This window comes from Oreochromis niloticus, linkage group LG20 (assembly GCF_001858045.2).
Source record: "Oreochromis niloticus isolate F11D_XX linkage group LG20, O_niloticus_UMD_NMBU, whole genome shotgun sequence".
Taxonomy (NCBI): Eukaryota; Metazoa; Chordata; class Actinopteri; order Cichliformes; family Cichlidae; genus Oreochromis; species Oreochromis niloticus.
Genome location: NC_031984.2, coordinates 18,744,798 through 18,772,355, shown reverse-complemented (window position 1 = coordinate 18,772,355; position 27,558 = coordinate 18,744,798). Strand labels below are relative to the sequence as shown.

At 39.8% G+C, this 27,558-nt stretch overlaps 1 protein-coding gene across 1 annotated transcript; it reads right to left on the bottom strand.

Moving 5' to 3' along the window:
* LOC100711843 (putative helicase mov-10-B.2) lies at positions 1-12,367 on the bottom strand. Its single transcript, XM_003448263.5, has 23 exons — positions 11,830-12,367; positions 10,771-10,873; positions 8,397-8,578; positions 7,818-7,914; positions 7,580-7,721; positions 7,225-7,477; positions 7,010-7,120; positions 5,778-5,955; positions 5,112-5,254; positions 4,826-5,002; positions 4,470-4,582; positions 4,157-4,353; positions 3,717-3,814; positions 3,490-3,587; positions 3,303-3,401; positions 2,233-2,338; positions 2,030-2,147; positions 1,707-1,898; positions 1,492-1,569; positions 1,281-1,406; positions 1,107-1,195; positions 876-988; positions 1-739 (listed from the first exon to the last, which is right to left on the bottom strand). The coding sequence occupies exons 1-23, from the start codon at positions 11,961-11,963 to the stop codon at positions 678-680; spliced, it is 3,009 nt and encodes a 1,002-aa protein (XP_003448311.2). The 5' UTR covers positions 11,964-12,367; the 3' UTR covers positions 1-677.
* Positions 12,368-27,558: the final 15,191 nt, after the last annotated feature.

Sequence of the window (27,558 nt, the reverse complement as noted above, 5' to 3'; positions counted from 1 at the left end):
TGTTGTCATCTTAGATTTATTTTATTAAATAATTTGCTTAAAAACATGAACAAAATTTCCGTGTTTAGTAATCGTAATTTAAAAAATGCATTGAAATTCTCATACATGGGCAGGCAACACTACATGTACATTTCAGTTATTTAACAACCAGTTAAGACTTGAGCACAGACTGATTTAAAACTGTAAATTCAAGTAGTTTTGCTCCTTCGCAAAGTCAGGCGTGGTCCCTAACCGCTCCTTTTGGATTCTATTGACGATCAGCTGCTTTGATCAGATGACAAAGAAGAATAGAATCCTTGTATATAAAGTGCACATTTTAAAGCATATTCGAGCCTATGCACAGAGTAGACTGCTTCATCTGTTCTAGTGCTAGAAAAGTGCACTTCTGAGCTGCTCGAGGAACTCTTCAGTCTTAAGATTTATTGTCACCATGTAATTGTGACAAGTTTTGAAGTGCTGGTGTTAGTGGCGCAGTTCCCTGAGACAAAATAGTTGCTCTAAACACACTGCAGTTATGTCTATCATTGCCTTTGGTCGGGATCATATAGTAAAATATACTTTGGTTATTCTATCTAGTTTTGGACATTTGATATAGGAAAGTGTTCATTTAGGAAAGTTTGATAGTGCTTGCTGCTGAAATGAATTCCTCTGAACACTTTTTGGGGCTCTCCTTTGGCTCACATGTCATTCCTCCACTCAGGGTCCAGCTGCTGCTGAATGACACTCTCTGCAGTCTCAACTGGTGAGAAAAGCAAAATTCAAGGTGGAGAATTTTAACATGTTCACATGAGGAAGGTATTTATGAAAAGATTACCCTCAGTTTCATATGTTTTTGGTCAATGGCACAATTATTGTAATTAGCCTATGTTTACTACCTGTGGGCTCAATTGAGATGTAAAGTGCTTGAAGTCGAGCTACCACATCTTCATCTTCCTCTGCCCGAATGATGCCAGTGTAACCTCCTTCATCTCTGCAGTACTGGATGAAGCTGCAGGCGAACAGGGAAAGAGTGAACAAGAAAGTCAGCGCAGATCACTCGTTCAAATTTAAAGCTGAGTTTAAAATTTAACGTTTGCTGAAAGCGGAAGTAGGAGTGTGTCACGTGCCGGGCCCAGGTGGAATCTGTTTCCAAAATTCTGGGGTTTCCCACCACAATCAGCAGGGCTTTAGCTCGAGTCACAGCCACATTAAATCTCTGGACAACAAAAGAACGTGTCACAATAATTTGTAACTGCAGGCTCTTCATTTTGTGTGTCTGTGTATGGGTCTGCGTTGTTTACCTTCTCATTTTTGACAAAGCCCAGGTTGAACTTTTTGTCTATCTCGGCGTAATTGGCGCTGCTTCGAACTGTAGACACCAAGATGACTCTCCTCTCCTGGCCCTGGAACTCCTCCACCGAACCAACCTGACACACACACACATGAATATGCATTTCTGACACACTTACTACTCTGTGTTTTGTAGTCTTTTACTGTCCAACATTTAGTTACCTTAAGGTTTTCCATACTCATAAATTGAAATTCTTTTTCCAGACCAATTTTTTCCAGTGCCCTGCGGATTTTCTGCACCTGTGTGACACAAAGAAAAACATAACCACTAACCACACCTTTAAATCTGCATCTTATGCTCTCCACGTGTGTTCATTTGTAATTATAGCAAAGGTTTATAACCACTACATTTAGTTAGTAAAGAAATTTAATCACACCTGCTTCCTGTAGGGGGCGATGATGCCTATGTCTCGGGGTGCAATCTTGGCCATACCCTTCTTGCCTTGTGCCTGCAGCAGTTTCCGCACATAGCCAATCAGCACCTCCACTTCAGCTACATTGAAGAAAGAAGGACTGCTGGCCTCACGTTTGTCAATGCCAGTCACCCCATGGAAGATCACTGGGAAGTTCTGAAAGACATAAATTTTGAATTGGTTTTGTTGCTTTGATTTCCAAAAGCAGTAGAAGAAGACTGGATGTGTAAATGAATTCTTTGTACATACACTACACAGTACACACTTGTTAAAAGAAGAATCATTACCTTTTTTGGTAGCTCTTCCCAGTCGCAGTAGAAGTTTCGTGCGTACTCATCTGCACAAGCCTGCAGCTCCCCGTCGTAGAAAAGCTCATTGGGAATTTTGAGAATGGCAGGATGAGACCTGAAAGGAGAAATGCACATTGTTGCAAATCAAGCAAATCAAGTTTTTATCACCGAGCATCCTTAGACTCTCTCTTCTCGCACACCTGTAGTTCCGCAGCAGCTTGGTGACAAAACAGTTGCTGAACACATCACCAGCGTTCTTCTGGTACATAGAGAAGTTATTCATCAGCCGCTCCAAGAGGGACACTCCTGTAGACAGCACAGAGAGTTTTTAAAATCAAATGTCAGTTTACTACACACACAAGAAAACAGTTCAGGGCAGTATCCATCCATTCATTCATCAATGGTTTTTTAACCACGTGTCCAAGCCAGGGCCACTGGGGGGGCTGGAGGCTATCCAAGGTGTCACAGGGCAAAATGCAGAGTACACCCTTAACAGGTCACCAGTCCGCCACAAGACTCACACAGAGAAACAGAAAACCATCCACATCTGCAGCCAATTCTTCTTCTTCTTTCAGCTGCTCCCTTCAGGGGTCGCCACAGCAGCTCATCTGCCTCCATCTCACCACATCCATGAATCTTCTTTGTGGCCTTCCTCTTTTCTTTTTGGCTGTTCGGTCCACATTCAACATCTTTTGTCCAGTATATCTACTTTCCCCTCCTCTGCACATGTCCAAACCATCTCAGCCTTGTCTCTTTAACTCTGTCTCCAAACTGCTCAACCTAAGCTGTCCCTCTGATGTACTCATTTGTAATCCTGTTTATTCTGGTCACTCTCAAAGAAAATTTTAATATCTCAAGCTCAGCAAGCAAGAAAGAGATCAGAGCCAATCCCTGATGTAATCCCACACCCATTACTCCACACCTCACCACTGTCTCGCTGTCCTCATGCACCACTCTCACATATTTCTCTGCCACTCTTGACTTCTTCATGCAGTACCACAGCTCCTTTGGTGGCACTCTATCATCTGCTTTCTTTAGATCCACAAAGACACAGTGCAACATCTTCTGACCTTTTCTGTACTTCTCACTCAAAAAAACATGTCACATCTGCAATACTCTTTCTCAGCACCTTGCGGCCAATTCAGAATCCCCCAATAACATGCATGTCCTTGGACTGTGGGAGGATGAAAAATACTATGTAGCCTTATTTCTCCGTATTACAGTGGATTTGTGCGCAAGGCAACATAAGTGTTCTCACGTCTGTACTTACCCATGCCGTATTTCAGAGCATAAGGAGACCTTAGAATGGGGCCAAGCTGCTTGGGGTCTCCAGCCAGAACAACCTGACCAGCCGTTGCATCGAGCAACCCTTTGGTACCAGAAAATAACAAAAATCAACCATCATATGAAACAAATTTAGTACAGCTTTAGAATGGAAAACTCTTTGTTGTTTATACCTGCCAATGGGACTATACACTCAGTCTCCACGGCATGTCCAGCCTCGTCCACAAACACGTGAGTGAAATGTCCTTCTGGAATGTCACCTGAGACCAATCTGCACAGATCAACAAATGTTTACATGGCACAAACTCATATTTGTCACGTTCATCTGTCATGTTTAATGTTGTGTTAATGTTACAGACAGTGTCATGCAGATATGACTGCAGTGTGAGTCATTCACTACCTTCCGGCAGTTAACAGGGTGGTGACCATGACCTTGTACTTCATCAGCTCTTCTTTAGCAGGGAAAATGTAACACTCCCCAACCAGGTTAGAGCATTCCTGTAAAGTGCCATCGTATCATAAACCTCAGTGAGACTTAATAAAATAGCATCAAGCACTAGAAAGCACATCAACACTGTGGTTAAGAAATGAGTGAGTGAGTCCTCATTCAGTGTGTCATGCATGAACGTTACAGTCATGAAGTGCATTTCACATATAGTGTAGATACTTAAATGTAAACTACTGAATGAAAGTGTGCTTTAATATCACAGGTGAATGAAAGGTAAAGCAGAGTTAGTTTCTTGATAAACTGCATGCTCCATTAAAAAAGAAAAACAAATAATTTTCATTAAATGACTGAATGTCTTTATCATTTCAAATAAATGAACTCCCCCCACTGACCATTAGTTCATCAGGAACAAGTGTTGGGTCCCGGCTACTGGCATACATGCGGTACACTTCACGCTTGTCCACATGCTCCAGAATCCTCTTGCAAAGCAGATCAGCGGCACTGTTGGACGGAGCGCATGCCAGAATGCAGCTGTTAGCCTGTGTCCTCCATATCTGCTTGATGGCCTCCACTACAGTCACAGTTTTTCCTGAATAGAACAGGAAACATAAAAATGGCATCAGCTGAGTTGCATTTTCAGACTTATGATAAATTCCTGGTATAGCAGCTCAAAAACAAGGGGTAGCGATTTTTGGGACCCAGTACCTGTTCCAGGTGGACCAAAAACCAGGTAGGGGGCAGGTTTGGATGAGCCAGCTACAATGTGTTGTACTGCCTGATATTGCTCTGGATTTTTCTCCAGCTGCCTATCAAACAGCCTGTTGATGGAAAAATAAATGGAAAAAAAGGAATACTTTTAGAGCTGAATCACATGCCTGAATCACTCCTGACATTTTAGGATGATTTATACATTTTAAGTGTATACAGAGAACCAAAATTTCAGCCTCAGCTGATTAGTGCAGCACTGATGATCATCCATTATTTATTTACATGTAGAGAAAAAGGATAACACATGCACTGTGTATAAAAAAGTATGTGATCAGTCCACTAGAGTTTCTAACCTGAGCTTGGGAAGGTCCTTTGGCTGAAAGGACATGTCGGGTTCAGTAGGAAACAACACGCTTCCCAGTCTATGTGAAGAAGCCAGTTCTGCCGCTCTGTGCTGGAGACGCAGAGTCAGGCGGTTTATAGTGAACTCAACACTGAACTTCATGCCGTCTAAGAAGCGGCTAAGCAACCTGTAAAGAAATTCACAAAACCTAAGACACCACAAATATCACTTTATCTTGAAATATATTAATCTCCCTTGATTTGTACTTTTATAATACTAAACAGTCATCATCTTACTGGGAGCTGAAACCCAGTCTAACACTGTCCAGCTGCACACTGTGGACGTAGCCACAGTACTTGACCCCTGGTTCTCCAACAGGACACACCAGCAGCTTGTCTCCTCGGAGCACAGAGGGACGGTTCTCAGCCACACCAGGCACCTGGGAAAAGGGACAAGAACTATCTGTCACAAGGATAACTGTGATGACACAAACATGAACTGAATGTGTCGCCACAAGCAATCAAGGTTGTGCAGAGGTCCTTATAATTTTTAGGAACCGACACCAAACACGAGCTTCACATATGAATGGGTCAGTGAAGAATGTCCATATTTAGATATGCAGTATGTTTTGTATGAGTTTGATATGGATTTAAATGAATGACCTTCATAACTGAGGGGTATTTTTCAGTGTTAATTTTTATAACTCTTCTCTGTTCATATTGGTAGACTATGAAACCAGAGCCACCAATATGCTTTAAAATGAAACCTTCAGTTATATGCTCACTAACAACTGGCTTATTTCTTTAATTTTTCAGGTGTTGTAGTGTTCTTTCTTACCATATTACATATAGTAGTTAGTTGAAATTTTGCTGTTAGTTGGTCTTATACATTTTTATAATTGAACTAATGGTAACAACTAAATGTAATCAGAATCATATATCTAACATATCTGATACATTTACCTCCAGAACAAGAAGCTTCTTGTTCATTTTGTCTTTAGTCATGGTAGCATGTTCTGTGTCAGCGTTGGGGATGTTGTATCTCTTGATGTCCACCTCCATCTGAAGCTCCTCCAGGTACAGCAGTACATGGAACCTCTCTGTGTAGTTCTCCCAGTTCAAGGGACTCTCCAGCATGGCCCTTTGAGACACACCACATGAAAAATAGTTGACATTATATACTGCAAACCATATCACAGAAGCTGAGTTGAGATTCGAGGGTCTCAGTAGATCAGGTCAATTTCTTAATTGCTGATCTTTGCCGTTTGTCACCAAGATTACAAAAAAACTACCAAGCTTGAATTTTGTGAATATTGAGCCATATTACACAGAAATTTTAGACAATCTCAGGAGAATGAGATGACTACTGGAAATAATGGATATGCAGGGCAAACTAGACATCATGCCCACTTTCTAGTGGTAAAAGCACCATTCCCACACTGGTACAATGTGGAAGACCAACTAACATCCCATCCAGCTGGGAAGGACATTCACATACGTTTCCACTGGATAAGACCAAGAAAATTTGTGTAAAACTGCTTTAGTATAGAGGTGTTCAAAAAAATAAGACTACATTAGTTTTGGTGCAGATGACATTCTTTAAAATGCCAGGCCTTGCTGTCTGCTTTCTCTGCTTTCTTCCACTGTCCCTCTAGTTAATCTGTGTTTTTGTCCTATTGTCTCAAAAGAGATCATTGTTAAAATATCATAATAGAGGTCACCAGATTATTGAAATCAGAAGACACTGACAACAAACTGACGACACTGCAATTTTTAAAACACTTTTTTTTTTGTCTGCTTATTTTGTTGGTTTTTGATTTTTGCCCTTTATCCCCGTCCCTCTTCCCCGCTGTTTTTCTTTCCCTTTCTTTCTCCCCTTTCTTTTCCCCAGTCAAGTCTGTCCCGTATTTAACAAGTGAAAATAAACAATAAAAGGTGAATCAAATAGACCATTACGACAAGGCTGGGATGGTCCATTTGGTAAAGTAAATCCGTTGGGCATCTTTCTTCGCCTTTAGACAATAATTCTGATGGCAAAAGAGCCAAACGGGACAGGCAAAAAATAAATAAATTTTTTTTTTTTTTTTTAAACACTTTAACCTCATAAAAAACAAATAAAAAAACGAATGGAAAATAAACATGAGCGAGGCAAACTACCATTTAATATTTACCATAATCTCAAGGCTCTTTCTTACCTTGTAGCATTGAACGATGAGTACTTCAATGATGTAGGGAGGTTACGTATGTGTGATGGTACTCGATAGTCTTTTAGCTCAACCACATATTTTAGACGCATTACTGACAGCCTTAAGGAGACGAAAAAAGAAAAGGTGTAATATTATAAAAGACACAGAAAATGTATTTTTGTACATTTACAGTGTACATTTAACAGCTGAGTAAAGCGTTGTACCCTTCAGGTAGCAGCCCATCCACAATCGTGCAATTGACCTCAGGAGTCCAGGCGGGGATGGAGCGAGGTTTGTAGGGGGCTGTAGGTGCTAGCTCCAGTCCCAAGGAAGTTACACACTCAGCCTCAATAACGCGCACAATGTAAAATGCAGCAGAGGATGGCTGCAGGTCTGGTTTGAATTCAAAGGCGAGTGTAGCTGGATAGAAACCAACAAAGCTGAAGTGGAAGAAAGCCTGGATTTTATAGCTGTCACCTGAAAACCAGATGTTGAGTGCGTTAATGGTCAAATTCTACCTGTGATCGGTGAGTCAAATGTGAGTCAAACGAGCTAGCTTATTTGTGATGCTCGTGTCACCTGGTTTTAGTGACAGGGGGTTCTGTTTGGTCACTTTCTGCTCGTCAACCAGCGACAAGCACTTGAGCCAGTGTAGCGGTGTGTAGTAGGTGAAATATACAGTTTCTGTTCCAGTGTTCTTCACATGCAGGGTTATCTCACTCTGTTGGCAAAACACATCATTTTGTAAAGTTTTTTTCTTTGTTTGTTTTTAAGCACATGTATATCGGGGAACATTGCGATCTGATGGCTTAAATACCTCAAACGTCTCTTCCACTTGTAAGTGAAGTTTTCCATTCTCAAACGAACGTTCGGATGTGATGCTGATCCCATTTTTGTCAGAAATGAAATGGGTTCTGTAGGTGGGAGAAGATCAGAGGCATTGATTCACTGTTTTACTGCAGGGGGTTCAGGCCACTTCTTTCAAGTATGCCTTTCTTTTCTAGCTGCATGCAGAAATAATACAGGCAGCAGAGGCGGATGCTCTGTGTGAGTGCAGTGACAGAGGTTAATGGACTGGAAGTAGCCACACTCGCACCTCCATGTTGTGCATACATGCCTGGCCTGTTTGGCATTTGCCACAGCACATGAGTTATGTTTTCCCATGTTCTTCCAGAGTACTTTCACATTTCATTTACTCATTACACAAAAAAACATTCCTAATGGTTTGCCTTAAAAATAAAAAGCATGTTCACACTGTGAGTTTTATTGTGCAGAAAGGAGCAGAACAAAATGTCTGTATGTCCTATTAACATTTAGTAGACATACAGCACCATGCATAACTTATTAGAAAAATGGTTCACAGAAGAGTAAACAAAACAGGAGTCTGCCAGGTTACCTCTCTGACTTGAGTTTGTTCATCAGGAGACTGGCCATTTTCCTCCGGTATCTTACTCCTGTCTCTGCCTCATCTGCAGAGGTTGCTGTCTGTCCCATCCCCGGACTGGCTGCTCCATTCTGAGCAGGCGTCGGTTTACGGTCTCTCTGCCACTGCCACTGGTCCACGTAAAGAGCTTTGACCTGTGTGGATCATCACTTCATGTCAGTTTTATCTTTGGATTTAAAAAACGAAAAATCACTGTCACGTTTCTGGCTTTATTTATCTGAGCTTATAAAGTTGCAACCAAGAAAGAGAATGAGCGTCGTCTTAAGAAACTGAAGTATTTTCTTCAGACCACAGGATGTATTTTTGAGGAAGTGACAGCATCCTGTCCTTACGTGAACTCCTTAACTCGCTTTGACTTCAAAAGGCTTAATTTTAAACTGATTCCTGTGGACAGTTTAAGAATATTAAGTCCTATAAAATGTTGTCCTATAAAAAATTAAAAAGCTATTTTATTTTAACCATTAATAACACAATTAATTATCCTCCTATTAACAAATACAAAAGAAGAAGAAGAAGAAGCTGAACCTGTTTTGTTTAGACAGTAACAAGACCTTAATGTCTTTTAGAACCTGTCTGGCTTTTTACTATTAGGTGAGTTTAACATGCTGAAAACAAACTGAAACAGTTGCCCTCTGTCAATAGCAAACTAGAGTAAGAATGTTTACTGTAAATATGAACTTTGCTTCCACTTGCACCTCCTCTAACACTAAAGTTAGAATACATGAGGTGTACAATAGATGGTATGGCACATCATGATTTACCAAACTCACAATACCAATTTCAAAGGTCCATTTCAATAAATTTCTCTGATGTAACATTTATGTTGCTGAAAGAACAGATTGCAGCTCTACCTTTGTGCTGGGATAACCTTTATTAAGTACTCATGGCTCAAAGCACACTCCCTCCAAATAAATCATCACTTTGATTTCAACTGTAGTGCACGCGTGTGAAGTTCATGATCGCCTCTTAGATGGTTTTAGTGCTATCCTCCTGATAAAATCCTTCCAAAGGCACGAAAACAGCTAAAAAGTGCTCAAAATGCTGGAGAAGGTATTGGAATTATATATATATATATATATATATATATATATATATATATATATATATATATATATATATATATATATATATATATATATATCTAGTGCCAAATCACAACAACAGTTGCCTCAAGTAACTTTATATTGTAAGTTAAAGACATTACAATAATACACAGAAAACCCCAACAATCAGACGACCCCTTTTGAGCAAGCAAGAGCCAAGCAAGGGGGAGGGATATGAGATAAGATATGAACACTTGTATATATCAACATATAACAGGTTGAGCTTTACTCTTTGACCTCCACTGTGATAACCAAGAAGTTTGCCTTTTTACATAAAATAAAATAAACCTGTGTAGGCCAGATTGAACTCTGTGGCATCCTCAGGTATGAAAATGGAAGGGCGGATAACTGTTTTATTGGTACGGTTATAATAAAATACAAAAGTTATTCTGGAAAATTCACGGAAAGAAATTACTAAAATGATAAACAGTGTCAGAGAAACTACTACTACTACTATCAATGACCTGTATTATATCTGTAAAAATATCACAATTTGGAAAAATTTGTTTCATTTATTCATCTTATTGTCAAATGTTGAAAACATAAAACCTTGAAAACCAAATAAAAATATGTTCACTATTGTGCACTGAAGAAATAGGAAGTAACAGCTAACAATGAACTCTTTGCTGATGCCTAAGCGGTATACATGCCTCACAATCATTGTAAAAACATTTGCATAATGTCAGTGGATTACTGGAAGCTGTATCCTGATGCTTAAAGTAAAAAATTTAGGAATAGACATTCCAAATAAAGCCCTGTTCCTCTTTATACTGTAGCACTGACTGTAAGGGAACATCAGTGTGGCATGTGATCACCAACTCAACACCAGCACCACACCTACCTCAATCCACAAGCTGCCATCTGGACTTCACCCAACAATGACTAAATGCTAAAATTCATTTCATTGGGCTATAATCAGCCTGCAGTATTTTTTTTGTTTGTTTCCTCAGATAAACATTATTTACCTGTATGATTAACTGATTTTAAATTCAAATGTTTCACTGCATCACTTGAAGTTGTATCATTGAGAGATTCTAAAAATATCAGACATGCCTTGTTATCTCAACTACAAGACTGAGTGATGTGCTTAAATAAAATGTGAAAATGTAAGTTTTATGGTAAAAAAAAAAAAAAATCAATCATTGAAATCAGTAATTGTTAACAAATACATGTACCGTTAGAGATTCTGGTATAACAGTTAATGAAATATCAGTAGTGAATACCTTGGAGTTGAAGCGAATAATGTCTCTTCGTCTTGTTATTTTGTTGGACACTTTCAGGGCATACAGGACTGAGCCAAAGTTTGGATCTTTGGCCTCTGGATTCCTAAAGTGTTTACAAAAGAATATCATTATATTCATTGGTGGCAAGTAACAAAGTAAGTTCACTTTTCAAGTGGCAGAAAATATCTAATGCAACATTTCTATTAACTCAACAAACATCAGCAAGAACACAAACTGCCGCACAGTGTGTTGCTAGCGAAAAGTCCACCTGCTGTACTGCTGCTTTTTCAGGGAGAGAATGCTAGCTTTAGTCAGAGATGGAGAAAATTGTAAGACAGATAGGAGACAAAAGGAAAAAGAGGGGTTATATGTAAAGCTAAGGACTACTCAGTGATTTCTGATAAACTACAGATTTAAAGATTAAGGGTAATGTCGTCATTTTCAATCACATCTGTGTATGACCTGTAAAATTTATACCAATGCTGTTTGTTTAGGAAATGGAAAAAAGCCAAGATAGGTTGTGAAACATCTGCTGCGTCTTGTTCAATTCATTTCTGTAAATCCACAAAGAGCAGCAGGTCAGCCGATCAGCTATACTACTGGAGCTCACATTAGAAATTATAAAATTGTGAGTTATCATTCTTTTCCCCACTAAACGACTACAACTGATCTTAGGGTTTCCATACCGGCCGAATTCCACTTTAACCTCTGATTGTACTCATTTTTCTGTTTAGGTGTGAAGGCAAAGTCACCCTCCACAATGTAGACATCAGAAAAAATATATATATATTATTTGTTTTGCTGTTATCCTACATAACAGATTGATTTCAGTCTTATATTAATTTGGCACAAGGTTCAGTTACCTTTGCACAAAAATAGGTGGTAGAATTCCTTCAAGGACCTACTTTTTTACTTTCTTACTTTGAGTACGTTTCAGAGCCTGTACTTTTTGGCTTTTACTTCAAGAAGTCGATTCAGTACTTCAACTTTTACTGCAGTTTTAGGTTATGGATACTTTTATGAAACAAGAGTGTGAAATAACAGTGATCAAGAACCCACCTCATCCTGAACTCATTGTTGTAAATGTCTCTCAGCTGAATCCTGTCTGTGATGGACGCTCGATTAGTCTCCTTCAAAAACTCGAAGAATTCGAGTCCAATTTGGCAGCGAATAGATAACTTCATATTAACCATGATCAATAGTTGATATTATCAGAATATATCCTAAATCGTCCGTGCCGATCTTCTAAATGCGGATGTAACGCATCAACGCACAGCTTGTGTTTATTTCATAAAGTACTCTAAGACTGGGCTTTAGCTTTCTATTCCTTGACCGCCCGCACGGGCGGAGTCCCTCTACGCTCTCTGCTGCGTACTGAAAAAGAGCAGCAGTACTGAAAAAGTCACGCTCGGAGAGTGAAAGCAGGCACACCCAGAGAGTCAGTCAGGCCGGAGAAATGAAACTTAACGCGCTGAGATGCAAAATCAGCTGAGGGCATCTGCAAACAAAACATAACAGGGCAATAAAGCGATTCCATAGGACGAGGAAGTCTCTGCCACGTCACTGTTAACTGCGTGACTGTTATCTCGCTCCATAATAAGTGTTGAAACCACGTACTAATTTTAATGGCACGAGACAAGCTGATTGGTTACCTTCCTTGAACTTCTTTCCTTGAATCAAAATGGGTCGACACAATGCCCATAATTAAATTTGTCTTAATTTGTTTTAGTTTTATTATTGACTCAAAAATAGAAAAAGAAACATAATTAATGGTATAGCATGCATTGAGCTTTATGATTTAAAACACGACTCATACTCTGGCCCATCATCCCACTCCTAAAGTGGGATCACGAATAGAAAGGAAAACTGATATATATTCGCTTAAAATGATATGCAAAACATTGCCATTAGGTGGTAATAACAAACCGCCTATTTATCAAAGCCAGGAAAATTCAATAACAGCGATGAACATGCTCGCAAACAGGCCTCGACCTGTAATCTGACATATCGGGTATTTGCCCGGTGGCCCGACCCACTTGTGGGTCAATGTAAGGGCTGCACCGGCCCTACAAACACTGACAACACTGACAGCAGCCCATTGAGTCATTTCCTGTTCTGAAACGGTATTGTCCAATCAAGTCTTCTAACGCAACCGGCCCCTCCCCTGCCTGCCCTGTGCGCACGGTCGAAGAAAATGGGAGAGACGGATAAAAACGACACAACGAACGTGTTATGTCTTTCAATGAAAACATAAATAATTAGTAGAAGCTGTGTTTTCATACGAGACGTTAATGAGGTGTCTTGTGCTGAATGCATGTCAGTGCTAAAACAGGGTTACTCTGCCTGAGCAAGAGTTCACTCTGAGCTCTGACAAACTGACTGAGTTGAAATGCTGAGCATGTGCGGTGTATTGTTTATAGTACTTTCAGTTAAAGTTTTTAAATTATACATGCATGACTTTTTTTTTTTTTTTTTGAAGGCCCTAAGTCGTAAAGGTTTCAGCCAGAGAAACCATGATTTTTTTTAGCTTTGATACCACAGTCTGTATGAGTCACATCACACGCAGAACAAGATGTTCCGTGTTGCTTTTTATGAGTCTAAACAAAGCCACATTCTGGTCGCATTCCTCAATCTCTGTTGTCAGCAGAACCCGTTTGTCTTACAGAAAAAAGAAGATACTTAGACTCTTCCTCATTTTTTCACATGGTTTAATTTTACACTACATACACTTCACACAGAGATACCTATCTGCAAAAAAGGAAGCAAGTTGTCTGATTCAGTACACAGTTGTGTGGAATAAAAACCCTCATCAAGCCACTTACTGTGTTAAGAGTACTGGTCTGATATTGATTTGATTGTTTATGCCTCTTTAGCTTGGCAAATACTATTTTTAAGTGTTCATTGAGCATTAACACCTGTTAGCTCAGCCAACTAATAATAATTATTAATCATTACTCTGAAAAATAAAAGGTAAACCCTTTTTTATATTACCCAATGCGTTTGAGTGGTTGAAAAAAATTGAACCAGGTACAAAGCAGGAAAATAGGAGTACCGACAGCCCTGTGACTCTTCTACTTCTGATAATAGGGCAAAGAGAGAGGACTTCTTGAAAAACAAAAAGAGGACAAAAAGAAAGAGCCCCTACTGCCTGCCTTAAAGGCCAAAGTGCAGCCTTTACGCACCAGTGGAAACTTTAATCGACTGCAAAAGAAATTAAAAGGGAAAACCTTGAAAATGAAACTTTGGACAATGAGATAAAACAGAATACACAACCCTACTGACTCTGTGTGCTCTTATCTTTCCCCTCTCTGGTGTTGTGTAGGAGGCAGGCAGGTGTGTGAGGCGTAGAGAGCGCTCACACCTGTTGGCATTCAGCTAACTGTTTAAAAAGGCTTGGAAGCTAACAGTTTCTCTCTATTCTCTCCAGCAGGCAGCACGTTGTTGGTTTAGTTTTGAGTTTCTTTTTTAGTTTTAATTAATTAATTTAATGTTCTTCAAAGCTCCTTTGGATGTGTGAGCTTCTGTTGGCAAAATCTGATAGAAACTGAGGTTTGCACAAACAGGTTGTCTTTATGAGTTCCATTAATCTTTGCAAAAGGATCAAACAACAATGCAAACTGTATGTCAGGAATCTGCATGCTCTGTGACCTTGTCTTTATAGAGATAAGTTTTCCATCTTCCATGGTCACACGATGCAGCCAAGACATTGCTTATCAGAAGCAATGTCCTTGTGCATGGACATGTAGCATATTTGAAAGATTACATGGACACAGAATATAACAACAGGGTCAGCTTGACAACTTGTCTTAAAATCTTCATTTTGTTTTGTCTTGGCTTTGAGGTGGTTCATGACACAAGGAATACGTGTTTTATTAAGCCACAAAGAAAAGTTCAAACAACTGATGGGTACTCAATCAGAGCCCAGTAAACCTGTCCCCTTGGGGCATGTGTGGGGCCAAGAGGAGAGGTTTGCAGACTCGCACTTTACACAGTCCTGTTGTGAAATGTAGGGCCCAGATGTGCCCAGTGGGGTTGCCCATGATGTGGGTCGACTGTTGACTGCCCAAACTAAGCAAAGCAGAGAGGGGGCCACGATAGGGGCTCATGTAGGCCTGCAGTAAACTAACAATATGCCAACACTGTAGGTTTTGGGCACTATTTGGTCCTCACCTAGGCCAAACAGCACAGGGCCAGATGTGCCCCATATTTTCCTCCAGTAATGGGGCCTATAGTGGGCTGCCCACCTAAGTCCAGGTGGGCAGCCCACTATAGGCCCCATTAGGCCCCAAGTGGTGCAGAGTCCAAATGTGCCCTATGGTACATTACCATAACCAACTGGTTTGCAGTTCAAAAAAAGAAACCAAAGAAAAGCTACTTTCAGCTGCTTCCTTCACATGGGGTCACCAGAGCAAGTACTTATCAGAAGCAATGTCCTTGTGCATGGACATGTAGCATATTTGAAAGATTACATGGACACAGAATATAACAACAGGCTCATCTTTGTTTTATCACATTTGATCCCTTACTAAAACAACCTCCAAGGGATTTGTGTATCCTCATAACCTCAAACTGGGAGTATTTTACTTATTAGATAAATATGTAAACCCTTTTTTATGAATACCCTTACCCCCAAAAAAGGAAACAAACTAAAATCCTATCAAACAAGTCAGCATGTTTTAAAAAATGGAATAGGGCCTGATAACTTTAACTGAGGGTTTCAATCAGTCGCCTTTTCTCCGCCTTATAGTTCTAAGAGTGTAAAAAAATATGTTCTTTGTTATACAATTTTCACTTTGCCCTATGTGGTGCTTCCCTATTATATATACAAATATAATAAAAATTAAAAAAGTACAACAAATTAAATAGAAACCGCAAACCCCAAAATGCATGAGATTGGGAATTAAAAAATAATTCATATGATTTCAAATGTAGAGCTTAAAGTGTTCTGCTTCTTTTACTTATTCTTCTTTTGACTGCTGCCTTTAGGGTCGGTACAGCAGATGTCTCTGTCTCACCTTAGCATGTAATAGAATAGGCCTCTACTGTTAGACCTTTATTACATCAAGTCTTTTCTCTGTCTACCTCTTTTTTTTCTCCTGCCTGTCAGCTCCATATTCACCATCCTTTGTTTATTATATCCACTATCCCTCCTCTGCGCATGTCACAGTCATCTCAGCCTTGGCTTTCTAACTTCATCTCCACACAGCTCAACCTGACTCTCTCTGATATATACATTTCTAACCCTGCCCACCCTGCTCACTCCAAACAAGTCTTAGAATCTTCAACTCTGCCACCTTCAGCTTCGCCTCCTGTCTTTGTTAGTGTCACTCTCTCCACACCATGCATCACAGCAGATCTTACTACCATCATGTAAATCTTCCCTTTCACTCGTTGCCATCCTTTTGTCACATATCAAGCATTCTCCAGTGCTTTCAACTGTTGACGCCAGGTATTTTAACTCATCCATTCTTGATCTCTACACCTTGCGTCTTCACTGTGACAGTGTATGTGATCTTCTACCGAGTTTCATCCCTCTTCTCTCCAAATCATTGCTCCACTTCTCCAGGCTCTTTCCCCCTCCTTCCTGTTCTCAGTATAGCTCACAATGTCGTCAGCAAACATCAGTTTATTGAGACTTGCCTGACCTCAGGAGTCAACCCATTCACCACTGCAAACAAGAAGAGGCACTGATCGTTAATGTAATACCACCCTATTAGGAAAATATATTTTCTAGTGCTTATTCGCTGTGTATTTTGTCTTACACATTTAATAACGAGGCCACCTTTCAGTTATAATCTGTGCCAGAGGTCATTAGGTTGTTTACCCACACTGAAACTGTGCAGAACAGGAAGCTTTGTGCAGAGTTGCAGAGAACATTGCCTATTTTTTATGTTGCTAAAAGAGAATAAGAGGAAACAGATTGAGACTGTGAGACTGTAAGTGAAGTTTAAACATTAGTGCCTTAGAAGGGGTTGAACTTAACTGTCACTGTTGCAGGATAATATACTTTGCTTATGCAGACAGGGCGGGTTTAGCCCTTCAGCCCTTTAAAATAGTGGAGCCTGTGTGCTTCCTTTTCGAGATCGACACAGAAGGTGGTATTGTGTACATCTCCACATGCATGTGCTTAATAAATCATTGTTGTTGGCTGGACCTGCTCTGAGTATTGGTTGTTTATTCTCAGCACATCAAAAATGAATCGGGACAACCCCCACCTCAAAGCCATCTATCATTCCCACTGCACATATCACTACTGTCTCACTGTCCTCATACATGTCCTGCACCACCCTCACATACAGAACCACAGCTACTCTCTTGGCACCATCCTCTGTTTTCCATAGATCTTTAAAGACACACTGCAACTCCACACATTGCATCTGTAGTGTTTTCTCTTAGCATGAAGCCATACTGCTGCTCACTGATTGTCACTTCTCTTCTTAACCTACCTTCATCAACTCATTCCTATAACTTCATGGTATGGCTCAGCAGCTTTGTCCCTCTGTAGCTACTACAGCTCTGCACTTAACCTTTGCTATTAAAATCAGCACCAGTGCACTTCTAGATTATTCAGCCAACAGACTTGCATTTTCATTCATTTTAATTCAATTTACATATGAACTTTACACAATAACTTACAATAAAACAATTAAATTAAGTGAGCTATTGTCTGGTAGATGTGTTTATGTGATGTGATTTAAAAAAAAATGCAATGACACCTAATTAGTCTGCAAAAAAAGATGACCAGTTAGTACTTTAGTTGTAGTGCTGCTGTGGGTTCACATGGTGGTGCAGTTTGCTCGCCTAAAATAAAGCACATGTACTCAAGGGCCCCACAGGAACCCTTAGGTCAATGTGTGTCAGGCTTGAAGTGTGTTTGCTTTGGTCTTATATACACACAGAAGTGCAGACCCACAATAAACTACTATTACCATTTTTTTGCTGATTTAGGTTTATAGTATTTAACTCTAGCAATTAAATAAGAATGACAATAGGTTGCCCAAGTAAGTGGTAGAAAATAGAAGAATACTTAGATTTCCATTTTTGACACCAAAACGTCAGATTTACATCAACATAAAATCCAAATAATCAAAAGTAGATGTGTTAGAGGTGTTTGGCTGACATACATGAACCACGAAGGAGAGAGATGAGAACATTTGCAAATTTGTGAAAAACAGCACAGAAAGTTAACAGACTACTACTTTATTTAAGACTCTTATTGTGATTTACCCATTAAATGCTGAATGCTTTTGCTGTTTCTATAAATCAATTTTCCATTTGAACGTTTTTATTCATGGACTATTATTTTATTTTTATTTAAGTTTGAAAATTATTTTTTGTTGTTCACTCAAATAATGAAATACATTTCTAATTTGTCTGTTATTATCAATAGATTTAAGTCAAATTTATTTATAAAGAACATTTAAACAAAGCTTTCACTGATTACCTATATACACAAATGCATGTAATTATGTAAAACATGGACACAGAATTAAGAGGCCATCGGCATTAGCCAAATGAATAACAACTACACCAGAGGACAGCAGGAGACAGAGTTACAGAGGTAACAGCAAACAGGAGATAGGTGGGATGGAAAGGACAGAGAATAAAGATGAGTTTTGAGCCTAGTCTCAAAAGCAGAGATGAAGGGTACTCCTTTTATGTTAAGCTGTAGCCAATTTCACAAACGTGGAGCAGCAGCTGCAAAGGTCTGTCACCTTTTCGTTTGAGGCCTGACCTTAGGACATGTAAGAGATTTTTGCCAGTAAATCTGAGAGACCTGGGAGCTGAACATAAACAAATGACACCAGTGATATAAACTGGGGTCTGTCCATTACGAGCCTTAAAAGCAATCAGTAAACTCTTAAGCTGAAAATGGACAGGAAGTCGGGCCAGGACTAGAGTGTAGTACACATACATGTGTTTCATATATGTGGATCCCCTTGTATTAGATTCATGTTTCAGAAAGAATACCATAAAAAGATAAAGGTGAATGGTATATTTACAGTAGATGAGGCCTTATAATTAATAGATTTCATTCAAGATATGGATTTTTTAAATTGATCCTGTTTGCTGTGTGGACAAAGTGTGTTTGTGTTTTTTGTTTGTGACTCTATCCAAAATACAAAGGATTTGTTTAAACCTCTTCACTGGGACACTAAGTCTCAGCAATAAGTCTGAGGTACACCTTGGCTCCAAAGGGTATGTGAAGTCTGTCGAAAGGAAAGCTGTACCCCAAGAGATTGCACACACCAAATGATCCAGTGCAGAGATATGATTTCTGGTACAAAGGGACCAATTCTGACAAAGAAGAATTTGAAAAGACAAACACAAAATGAAGAACTGCAGAATGAGCATAAAGACAGGGAGGAAAATTACAATCAACCAGAGGAGAATGTAGCAAAAATGTAATAAAGAAAACAGAGAAATTTGGTACAACTACAAATATCTGGAAGAAGAGACGAAAGAATGGGAAAGCATAAAAAAATGGAGGGTGAGGAAGAGCAAAAAACAGAAAAAGAGGGATGTCAAACCTGGTGGTGCCAGTATATTGTGACTATTTCATGACCTTCAGTGAGATATCATATGGTATATATCAGTATAGGTTGACTTGCTATTGGCTCTTCCTGTAGAAATCAACTGTTAATTAAAAGCCTTTTCTCTTTGTGCTTTGATATGAAAAACAAAAACAAAAATCAATGCTGCTTGATGTTATATAGTTGTGGAAGGCATTTTAGTACAGTAACCTGTCATGTTGAAGAAACCAGTTTGAAATGATATGAGCTTTGTGACGTGGGTAGACTGTAATTATCAAAAGATAGACATTATCAGCAACAGTACTCAGGTAGCCTGTGACATTTTAACAATGCTTAGTTGACACAGAGAGGCTAAAGGTGTGCCAAGAACGTATTTCTAATCTTATGTATCTATCCACTTCTGTTGTCCCGTTTTGGTGAGCCTGTGTGAACTATAGCCTTAATTTCCAGGAGTGGCACCTGGTGTGGTCTTCCACTGCTGTAGCTTCAAGATTCTACATGTTGCACATTCAGAGATGCTCTTCTGCATACCTTAGTTGTAAAGAGTGATTATTAAATTTACTGTTTCCATTCTATCAGCAGTCTTCTATAAAGCAGTCTGCCCGGTTTTTTCAGACCTCATTTTTACACAGAAAACTGCTGTTTATTGGATATATATTTTAGGACCATTATCTATAATCCCTAGAGATGGTTCTGTTGGGAAATCACAATAGATCAGCAGTTTCTTAAATATTCCGACCAGCCCTTCTGACATCAACAACCATGCCACATTCAAAGTCACTTAAAAATGACTTTTGTTCAGTTGATGCTCAGTTTAACTTCAGCAGGCTGTCCTGTGAATGTGTACTGGTCTTAAGCGACTTGAGGTCCTGCTTTGTGATTGGCTGATTCGTTTTTTCCATGATGAACATATGTACCTGATAAAGATGTAGGTAAGTGCATGCCAGTATGATTACGCAAGTTAGCAGTTATGTTATTTGGCATTTCTACTTTATATGAATTTTCTAGCAATAGTGCTATTATTAGCACCTTAGCTGTAACCTGGATAAGCCACATAAATCTGACAATAGTTAGCTTGTACAGCAGGTATAGTAATTAATAAAAACAGCTAGCTAAGCTACCACCTAGCTCAACCACAGGAGTTCAGATTATCCCCCAAGGCAGTATTTTATATGTTGGTATTTTCTACAGCTGTGTAAAAAAAACTAGCAATTAAACTGTGATACAAGACAATGTTACAGAACATTAGCCAGGAGAAAAATAATTATAGAAAACACCTTTGCTGAACTAGTAGTCCCACATAAAGTCCCACATAAATCACTATACTGGTGAATGTAATGCAGGCTACTGTGCAAGAATTGTTCAATTCCTTTATGACCCCCAGCTGGTAGTAAATGACTTTGATAAGGCAGGGCTCGTAAGTTTCATACATTCAAACTTTGGCCACTAGGAGGAAACACAGACTAATTTTTGCTCTGTATAAGGGACACATTGTTGACTTTCTCGAATATTCAGCATCCATATTTCTGATAAATGTAAGTATACAGTTAAAACAAACTGCAGATTATTTATGTGCTTTTGATGTTTTGAAGTGTTTAAAGTCGTTGTATTAAGCTTGCATGTACTTGCATGTAGAGTATTTCTGCAGTGCTCAGTGATCATAGAATGAGGGTCTTATAAAATGTAACATTTAAATGTTTTGTTGTGGTATATTTATTGTATTTGTCAAGTTCAAATACTTTTTAAGCTATTAGATTTCTTGCAGTGCTGTGCAAAAGTCTCAAGCCACCCCTCATTTCTTTATACTTCTATAGGAAAATTGGAAACTGATCCTGTGATTTATTTTGAAAGTGAATATTTGGTATGACCACCTTTATTCTTTAATATAGCTTGAAGTAGACTTCAGGTATAGTTTATAGGTTTTTTGGAGAAGGACATTCAAAGCTGTTCTTTGGATACTGGCTGACTTTTATCGTGTCTTCTGTCACGATGTTCATACTTTGCTTCAATAATCGTTTTGTCCATGCTCTTGGAAGACCAATCCATGACTGACTGCATCCCATTGTGTTTTTCTATCTATCTATACTTTTACTTCATTGGCAGCATGTTTGGGATCATCGCCAATCATCAGACACACTTTATAGTGTCTGATGTTTGATTCATGCAATACCACACTTTGACCTGACAAAATCCTAAACACAACTGGCTTAAATGTAGCCCCAAACAATGACAACACCTCCACCGTGCTTTACAGATGGCTGTAGACATCCACCTTGTAATTCTCTCCTGACCTCCTCCATCCATATTCAAAACAATTTGAATCAAAAATTTAATATTTAGATTCATGAATTCAAAAGACCTGGTGCTGATTTTCAGTCCAGTTCTTGTGTAACTTGGCATACTTAAGCCTTTCTTCCTGTTTCCCTTCCTTAAGAATGACTTCTTGACATCCACCCTTCCACTGAGACCATCTTGATGAGGCTTCAGCAAACAGTAGATAGTTTTCTTAAGTACATGAATTCCAGACACTGTTCATCTGCTGTAGATAGTTTTTTAAGTTCCTGTTCTTTTGTCTTCTTCTTTTGTCCCTTTTCCTAAATTCAGCTGAAGACATGGGGAAAAATATGGGGTTATGCATTATGTGTCGACACAACTCTACTTCGTCCCTTGAGCTAAATTTGTTTTTCATGCTTGGTCAGTGTTAAGTGGCTTAACAAACAAACAAATTCCTTTGAAAATCGTCAGGTCCGAAATGTCCAAAGAAAACCTGGAGAACTACTGCTCGAGACCACCATGGCAAATAGACTGGTATTTATATAGCATTTAAAAAATGGAATTCAAAGCACTTTTTACAACAAGTTTCATTCAGCATATCACCAGTGTGATTGGTAGAATGAGGTGCTTTTGTATTAAAATAAATTACATTGAAGGCACAGAAAATATCACATGAACTAGAAATTGTTAAACCTGTCAAATCCATTTAGATGTCTCTTAAGGTGGGATATTAAGACACAAGCAGAAGGAGGATCTGATGATCAATGATAACTATTCTAGATTTAGCTTATGGTTCTGTTTTTCAGGATTTTGAGCCTAAGGTAGCAGAACAAGAAGGGCTATTGATGAACCCTCACCACACAGACTATAATGTTATTCCTTACCCCAAGAAGGGCTAAGAACAACTAAACTAAGTGCAAAACTCTGAAAGTTGGTGCATTTAAAAAAAAGCACAACAGAGATGAACTGAATTCAATAAACCTGAGCTTTACAGTATGCTCATTAAGTAGGGTTAGGTAAGCTTTTCTGGAAGATGTCAAGTTTGGTGGTTTATAAGAATTATTTGGTGTGTGTGTTTGTAAGTGTGTGCAAGCGTAGGAGGTGTCTACTGATGACACCAAAGTCTGGAAGTGGCCACACGAGGATTAGCGGAACAGGGGGGTCGGCTTTGTTTGACACAAAATCTTCTGAACATCCCGATGTGTTTGTTTACTCTGATCAGTGTTTGTGTTGTGCACGCATCTGTCGTGTGTGTTTCTGTCAGCCTCCTATCCGTCTACTTGACTATGTTTGTGACTGTGTTTGAAGCCAAATTCTGTAACAATGGCTCCGCCTTCCAGGCTGTTTTACTGTACCGTCTGACATCCATGTTCACCATCTTCCTGCCCGGTCAGCCGTGACCCCACATGAGCCAGACGCCCAGACAGCAGGACTTGTGCGTGTTTCTGCTGTGCGTGTTGGAGGGAAACAGCGCCCCAGATAGCAGCGTGCATGTGTAAATGTTTATCAGTCGACATGTCAGTGCATTGTGTGTTTGTGTGCGTGTGTGTCAATGACCCAGAGAGACAGCAGGGCCAAGAAATGACTTAAATGGCCACAGCTGCATTTCCATGGCAACAGGGTGTTTTAATAGAGGAACATTATGGGCTAGAGCGCAGGGTAATGACCACTTTGGCTGTCGGAATGCCTTGATCTTATCACCATGGCAAGAGGGGATGCTCCCACTTTCTGATGGTCTAATAGCCCCGGCTGTAATAGACAGGCAGACTGGGCCACTGGGGTCACCCGGAAACACAGACCTTCCCAAAACGCTCACAAACCAATAATGCTGCTTGACTTTGTCTGTCGTTTGTCCTATATCTGGTTTAAGCGTCTACCTATTATAATGCTGTCTTCCTGAGAAATAGGCTGCATTTTGCAAGCGTATTTGTGATTGAAATGTAATCAAAAGGCGTTTCTTCCAGCAGACGAGAGGACGAAACAAGGGGATGGATGAGGAGAGAGCAGAAGAGAGATAAGAGCTTGTTGAAAACCTGTTTGTAGAAGAATGTCCTGTCACTGTTTTGGCACACACACACACACACACACACACACACACACTCATACTTGCTAACCCTCCCGAATCTCACACAGCTCGGCCGAGTATATACACGGACAAATCCTATAAGTCCATTTGAATACCACAACGGTCTTCTTCTAATCTGTTTGTTTGAAGCTTGTGATGAATCTACAATTTTTCAGCGGACCCAGCGCAGGCCTAATATCCACACTTATTTGTTCATGTTAAGGGTTGAGTTATTTCTCCACACAATTGGTTGGATGCCAGCAATGGAGTGTGTGTGTGTGTGTGTGTGTGTGTGTGTGTGTGTGTGTGTGTATGTGTGTGTGTGTGTGTGTGTGTGTGTGTGTGTGAGCGAGAGAGAGAGAGAGAGAGAGAATGTGGCTCTTTATCTCACTCAATGAGTGAGTGGAGGTTGGTTGTAAGGCCATCTGTCCCTCTCAGACACCTAATCTATCTCTGTCACTGTGCGCACACACACACACACACACACACACTTAAATGCTTGTACGTACCTATACAAATGAAATATCCTCTGCAGTGATGCTGCCTTCATTAGATGCACCATCACTGGACTATATGGTGCTACTCAGACCATAAATGACTATGCAAACTAACACAAGTGAGCAGTTTTTCATTTGAATTTTGTTGTAATCAAATTAAAGTCTCTGTCCTTCATACTCTCAGACAGACGGTGCTCAGGGTGAGAGCTGTGCCTCTGCTGAAGTGTCCCATTGAGTTTGGTGAAGTGGACTTATCTCCTACCATCCCCTCTCGCATCACACTCACTACTGGATCCAGACAGGGCTGAGTGCCACACTGATCCTGCCCTCCTCACACCAGAGAGGCCTCTTTCTTCTGGGCTCAGTCCCACACTCAGACCCCCTCAACCTACCACCGTCCTTACAGTTGTCAGAGTGCTGCATATCGCTAAAGGTAATGATCGCGTGTGTGTGTGAGGACTGGATAGTCGATGGTTGTGATAATGATGTCTGGAGATGCCAGATGATACTGCTTTATTTCTGACGTGACAGTATACACACAGGGCCTGAAAGGGGCATGAATGAAGAATCCTTGGTGCTATGGAAACCAGCCTTAGCAATCTATGCAGACTTTAGCAATAGCATTTATCAGACTATCTGAACATGGTCTGCTCTAAGATTCCCAACCAGTCCTCCGGTGAATTACTGCACATATTAAAACTTTTCTAATCAAGTGCAGAGTACCGTATCAGATTTTGTAACGTTGCTTCTGATTTATTGATTTTTCATCACTTGTAGCTTGGTTCTTGGGTAACTGCACACGTGGCATGCAGATTCCACTCATATTTGCAAAACAGGGTACATATCACACCCACAAGATTTATAATAGATTTATGGATTGATTAATTTACACCAGTTTTGCATTTTGGATTTTCATATTAATCACATAATATGATATATGACATGGATGTGCTGTGTCTGAGATTTTATTTCTTCTTACATATGGTCCCTTCTTACATATTGAGAAAGAGAAAGGGAAAGAGATTCAGTCAGCTATAAAAAAAATCCAGCAAACCATCATATCCTACAGAAAATATGTGACTGAAACAGATTTGATAACATACAGTAAATGCCACAAAAATGCTCTTTATGCCATCCAGGATCCCTCTGATCTCTAATTTGTAAAATAAAATGTCAATCTTAAAAAGTTAGAGGTCATATAAAGACTTGTAATGTACTTTCTTTTTAATCTTCCTCACTCTTGACTGGTCCCTGTACGGGTCGCCATAGTGGATCATCTGCCTCCATAACCAATGCCTAGAGTCGTTCTCTGTCACCAACATCCTCCTTTACTAATTCCATGGATCTTCCCTTTGGTCTCCCTCTTTTCTCCCTGCCTAGCAGTTCCATCTTCAACATCCTTGCCTAATATACCCACTATCCTTGTTCTGCCCATATCCAAACCATCTCAGCCTTATCTTTCTCTCTTTGTCTCCAAACTGCTCAATCTTTTCCATTTGGGTCACTCCCAATGGAAATTTCAGCATTTTCAGCTCAGGCTCATGTCCTTTTGTTGGTGCCAATATCTCCAAACTACATAATTGAAGATCTCAGTACCATCTGTCCTTCTGTCACAAATCACCCCTGACACTTGTCTCCACTATTTCCACCCTGTCTGCTCTCTCATTTTTACCTCTCTTGGGCTCTGTCCATTGACCCCAGGAAATTAAACTCATCCACCTTCGCTTCCTCTGTTCTTTCCGTCTTCACTCTCTTTCACCTGCTCCCTCCTCTGACTACAGTTCATAATGTCATCTGCAAACATCATAGTCCAAGGATGCTCTTGCCTGACCTTGTCTGTCAATCTGACCTCATCTGTCACCATGTCAAACAAGGTGGGGCTCTGATCAGATCACTGATGTAATCCCACCCCCACCTTGAACCCATCTGTCACTCCGACTGCACACATCACCCCTGTCTCGCTGTCCTCATACATGTTCTGCACCGCCCTCACATACTTCTGTCCCACTCCTGATGGTACCACAGCTCCTGTTTTGGCTCCCTATTATATGCTTTCTCTAGATCCTCAAAGACAGAGTGCAACTCCTTCTTACCTTCTTTGTACTTCTCCATAAACACTCTCAAAGCAAGCATCACATCGCGAGTGCTATTTCTCAGCATGAAGCCATACTGCTACACACTGATCGTCTGATTGATCGTCACCTCTCTCCCTAACTACCAGTATACTTTTCCTCCAGGAAAAGTTTCTCAGGCTTCCTCTCACTCAGAGATTGTGTTAAACAATCTGGTTATTTAACCTAAGCATGAAAAATATTCTTACAAACAGCAGTGCGGGAGGTCCTTGCTCACAGGACAGACAAAAATAGCTGTTTGAAATACTGCAACTGTCCACCTTCACTCACCCCCCCCACACGCACACATACTACAGTATATACAAACGCTAAACCTCGCATGTCAAATTAAACAAAGAAGATAAAAATAACTAAATTTAATAACAAATGCTATTTAATCTCATGACTTAATTTGTGTAAATCTCCACATGTGAAAAAGCTAACATGGTTTTAAAGAGAGGAAGTTACAGAGCCCAGTCAAAATATAGCCTGGTTCCATGTAACCAAAGCAAGTTGTGTGTGTACAGTTTAGACAAACAAGATGCTGTGCTGTCAAAACCGGCATGAAAAAAATATTTTATTATTTGCTTAAAAAAAAGAAACATTTAAATATTGGATTGCCTCCTGAAGAGGACAAAAGAGAATTACTAACACTAACTATGTTAGTAATGTAGTCTGCTGTCAAATGTTGCTTAAGAATATAAATAACCTGAGACAGATTGTTGAACTAAAGAAGATTTTATCTATCCATACACTTACTGACCTCTTTATTAGGTACAACTTCAGGGTGGACACCCTTTTGGCTTCAGAACCGTCTTGATTCTTCTTTGCATAGATTCAACAGGGCGCTGATTTTGGTCCACATTGACATAATAGCATCAAGCAGTTGCTGCAAACTTGTCAGCTGGCCATCCATGATGCAAACTCCCATTTAACCTCATCTCAAAAGTGCTCTTTTGGACAGTCACCAGCTCTCAGTTCAATAACTCAATGTCATGAACTCACTGACATGTTCAACAAACCAGTTTGAGATTCTTTGAGCTTTGTGATATGATGCATCTATCCTGCTAGACAGAGTCATTAGAAGATAGGTACACTGTAGTCATAAAGGGATAGACATGAAAGACGTTACTCAGGTAGGCTTAAAAAAATGTTCAGGTGGTAATACGGGGCCAAATTGTGCCAAGAAAACATCCCCTTATGGAATATCCCCCATGTGGTCTTCTGCTGCTGTAGTTCATCTGATGTAGCCCAGGATCAATGTGCTGTTCATTCAGAGATGCTCTTTTCCATACCTTGGTAGTAAC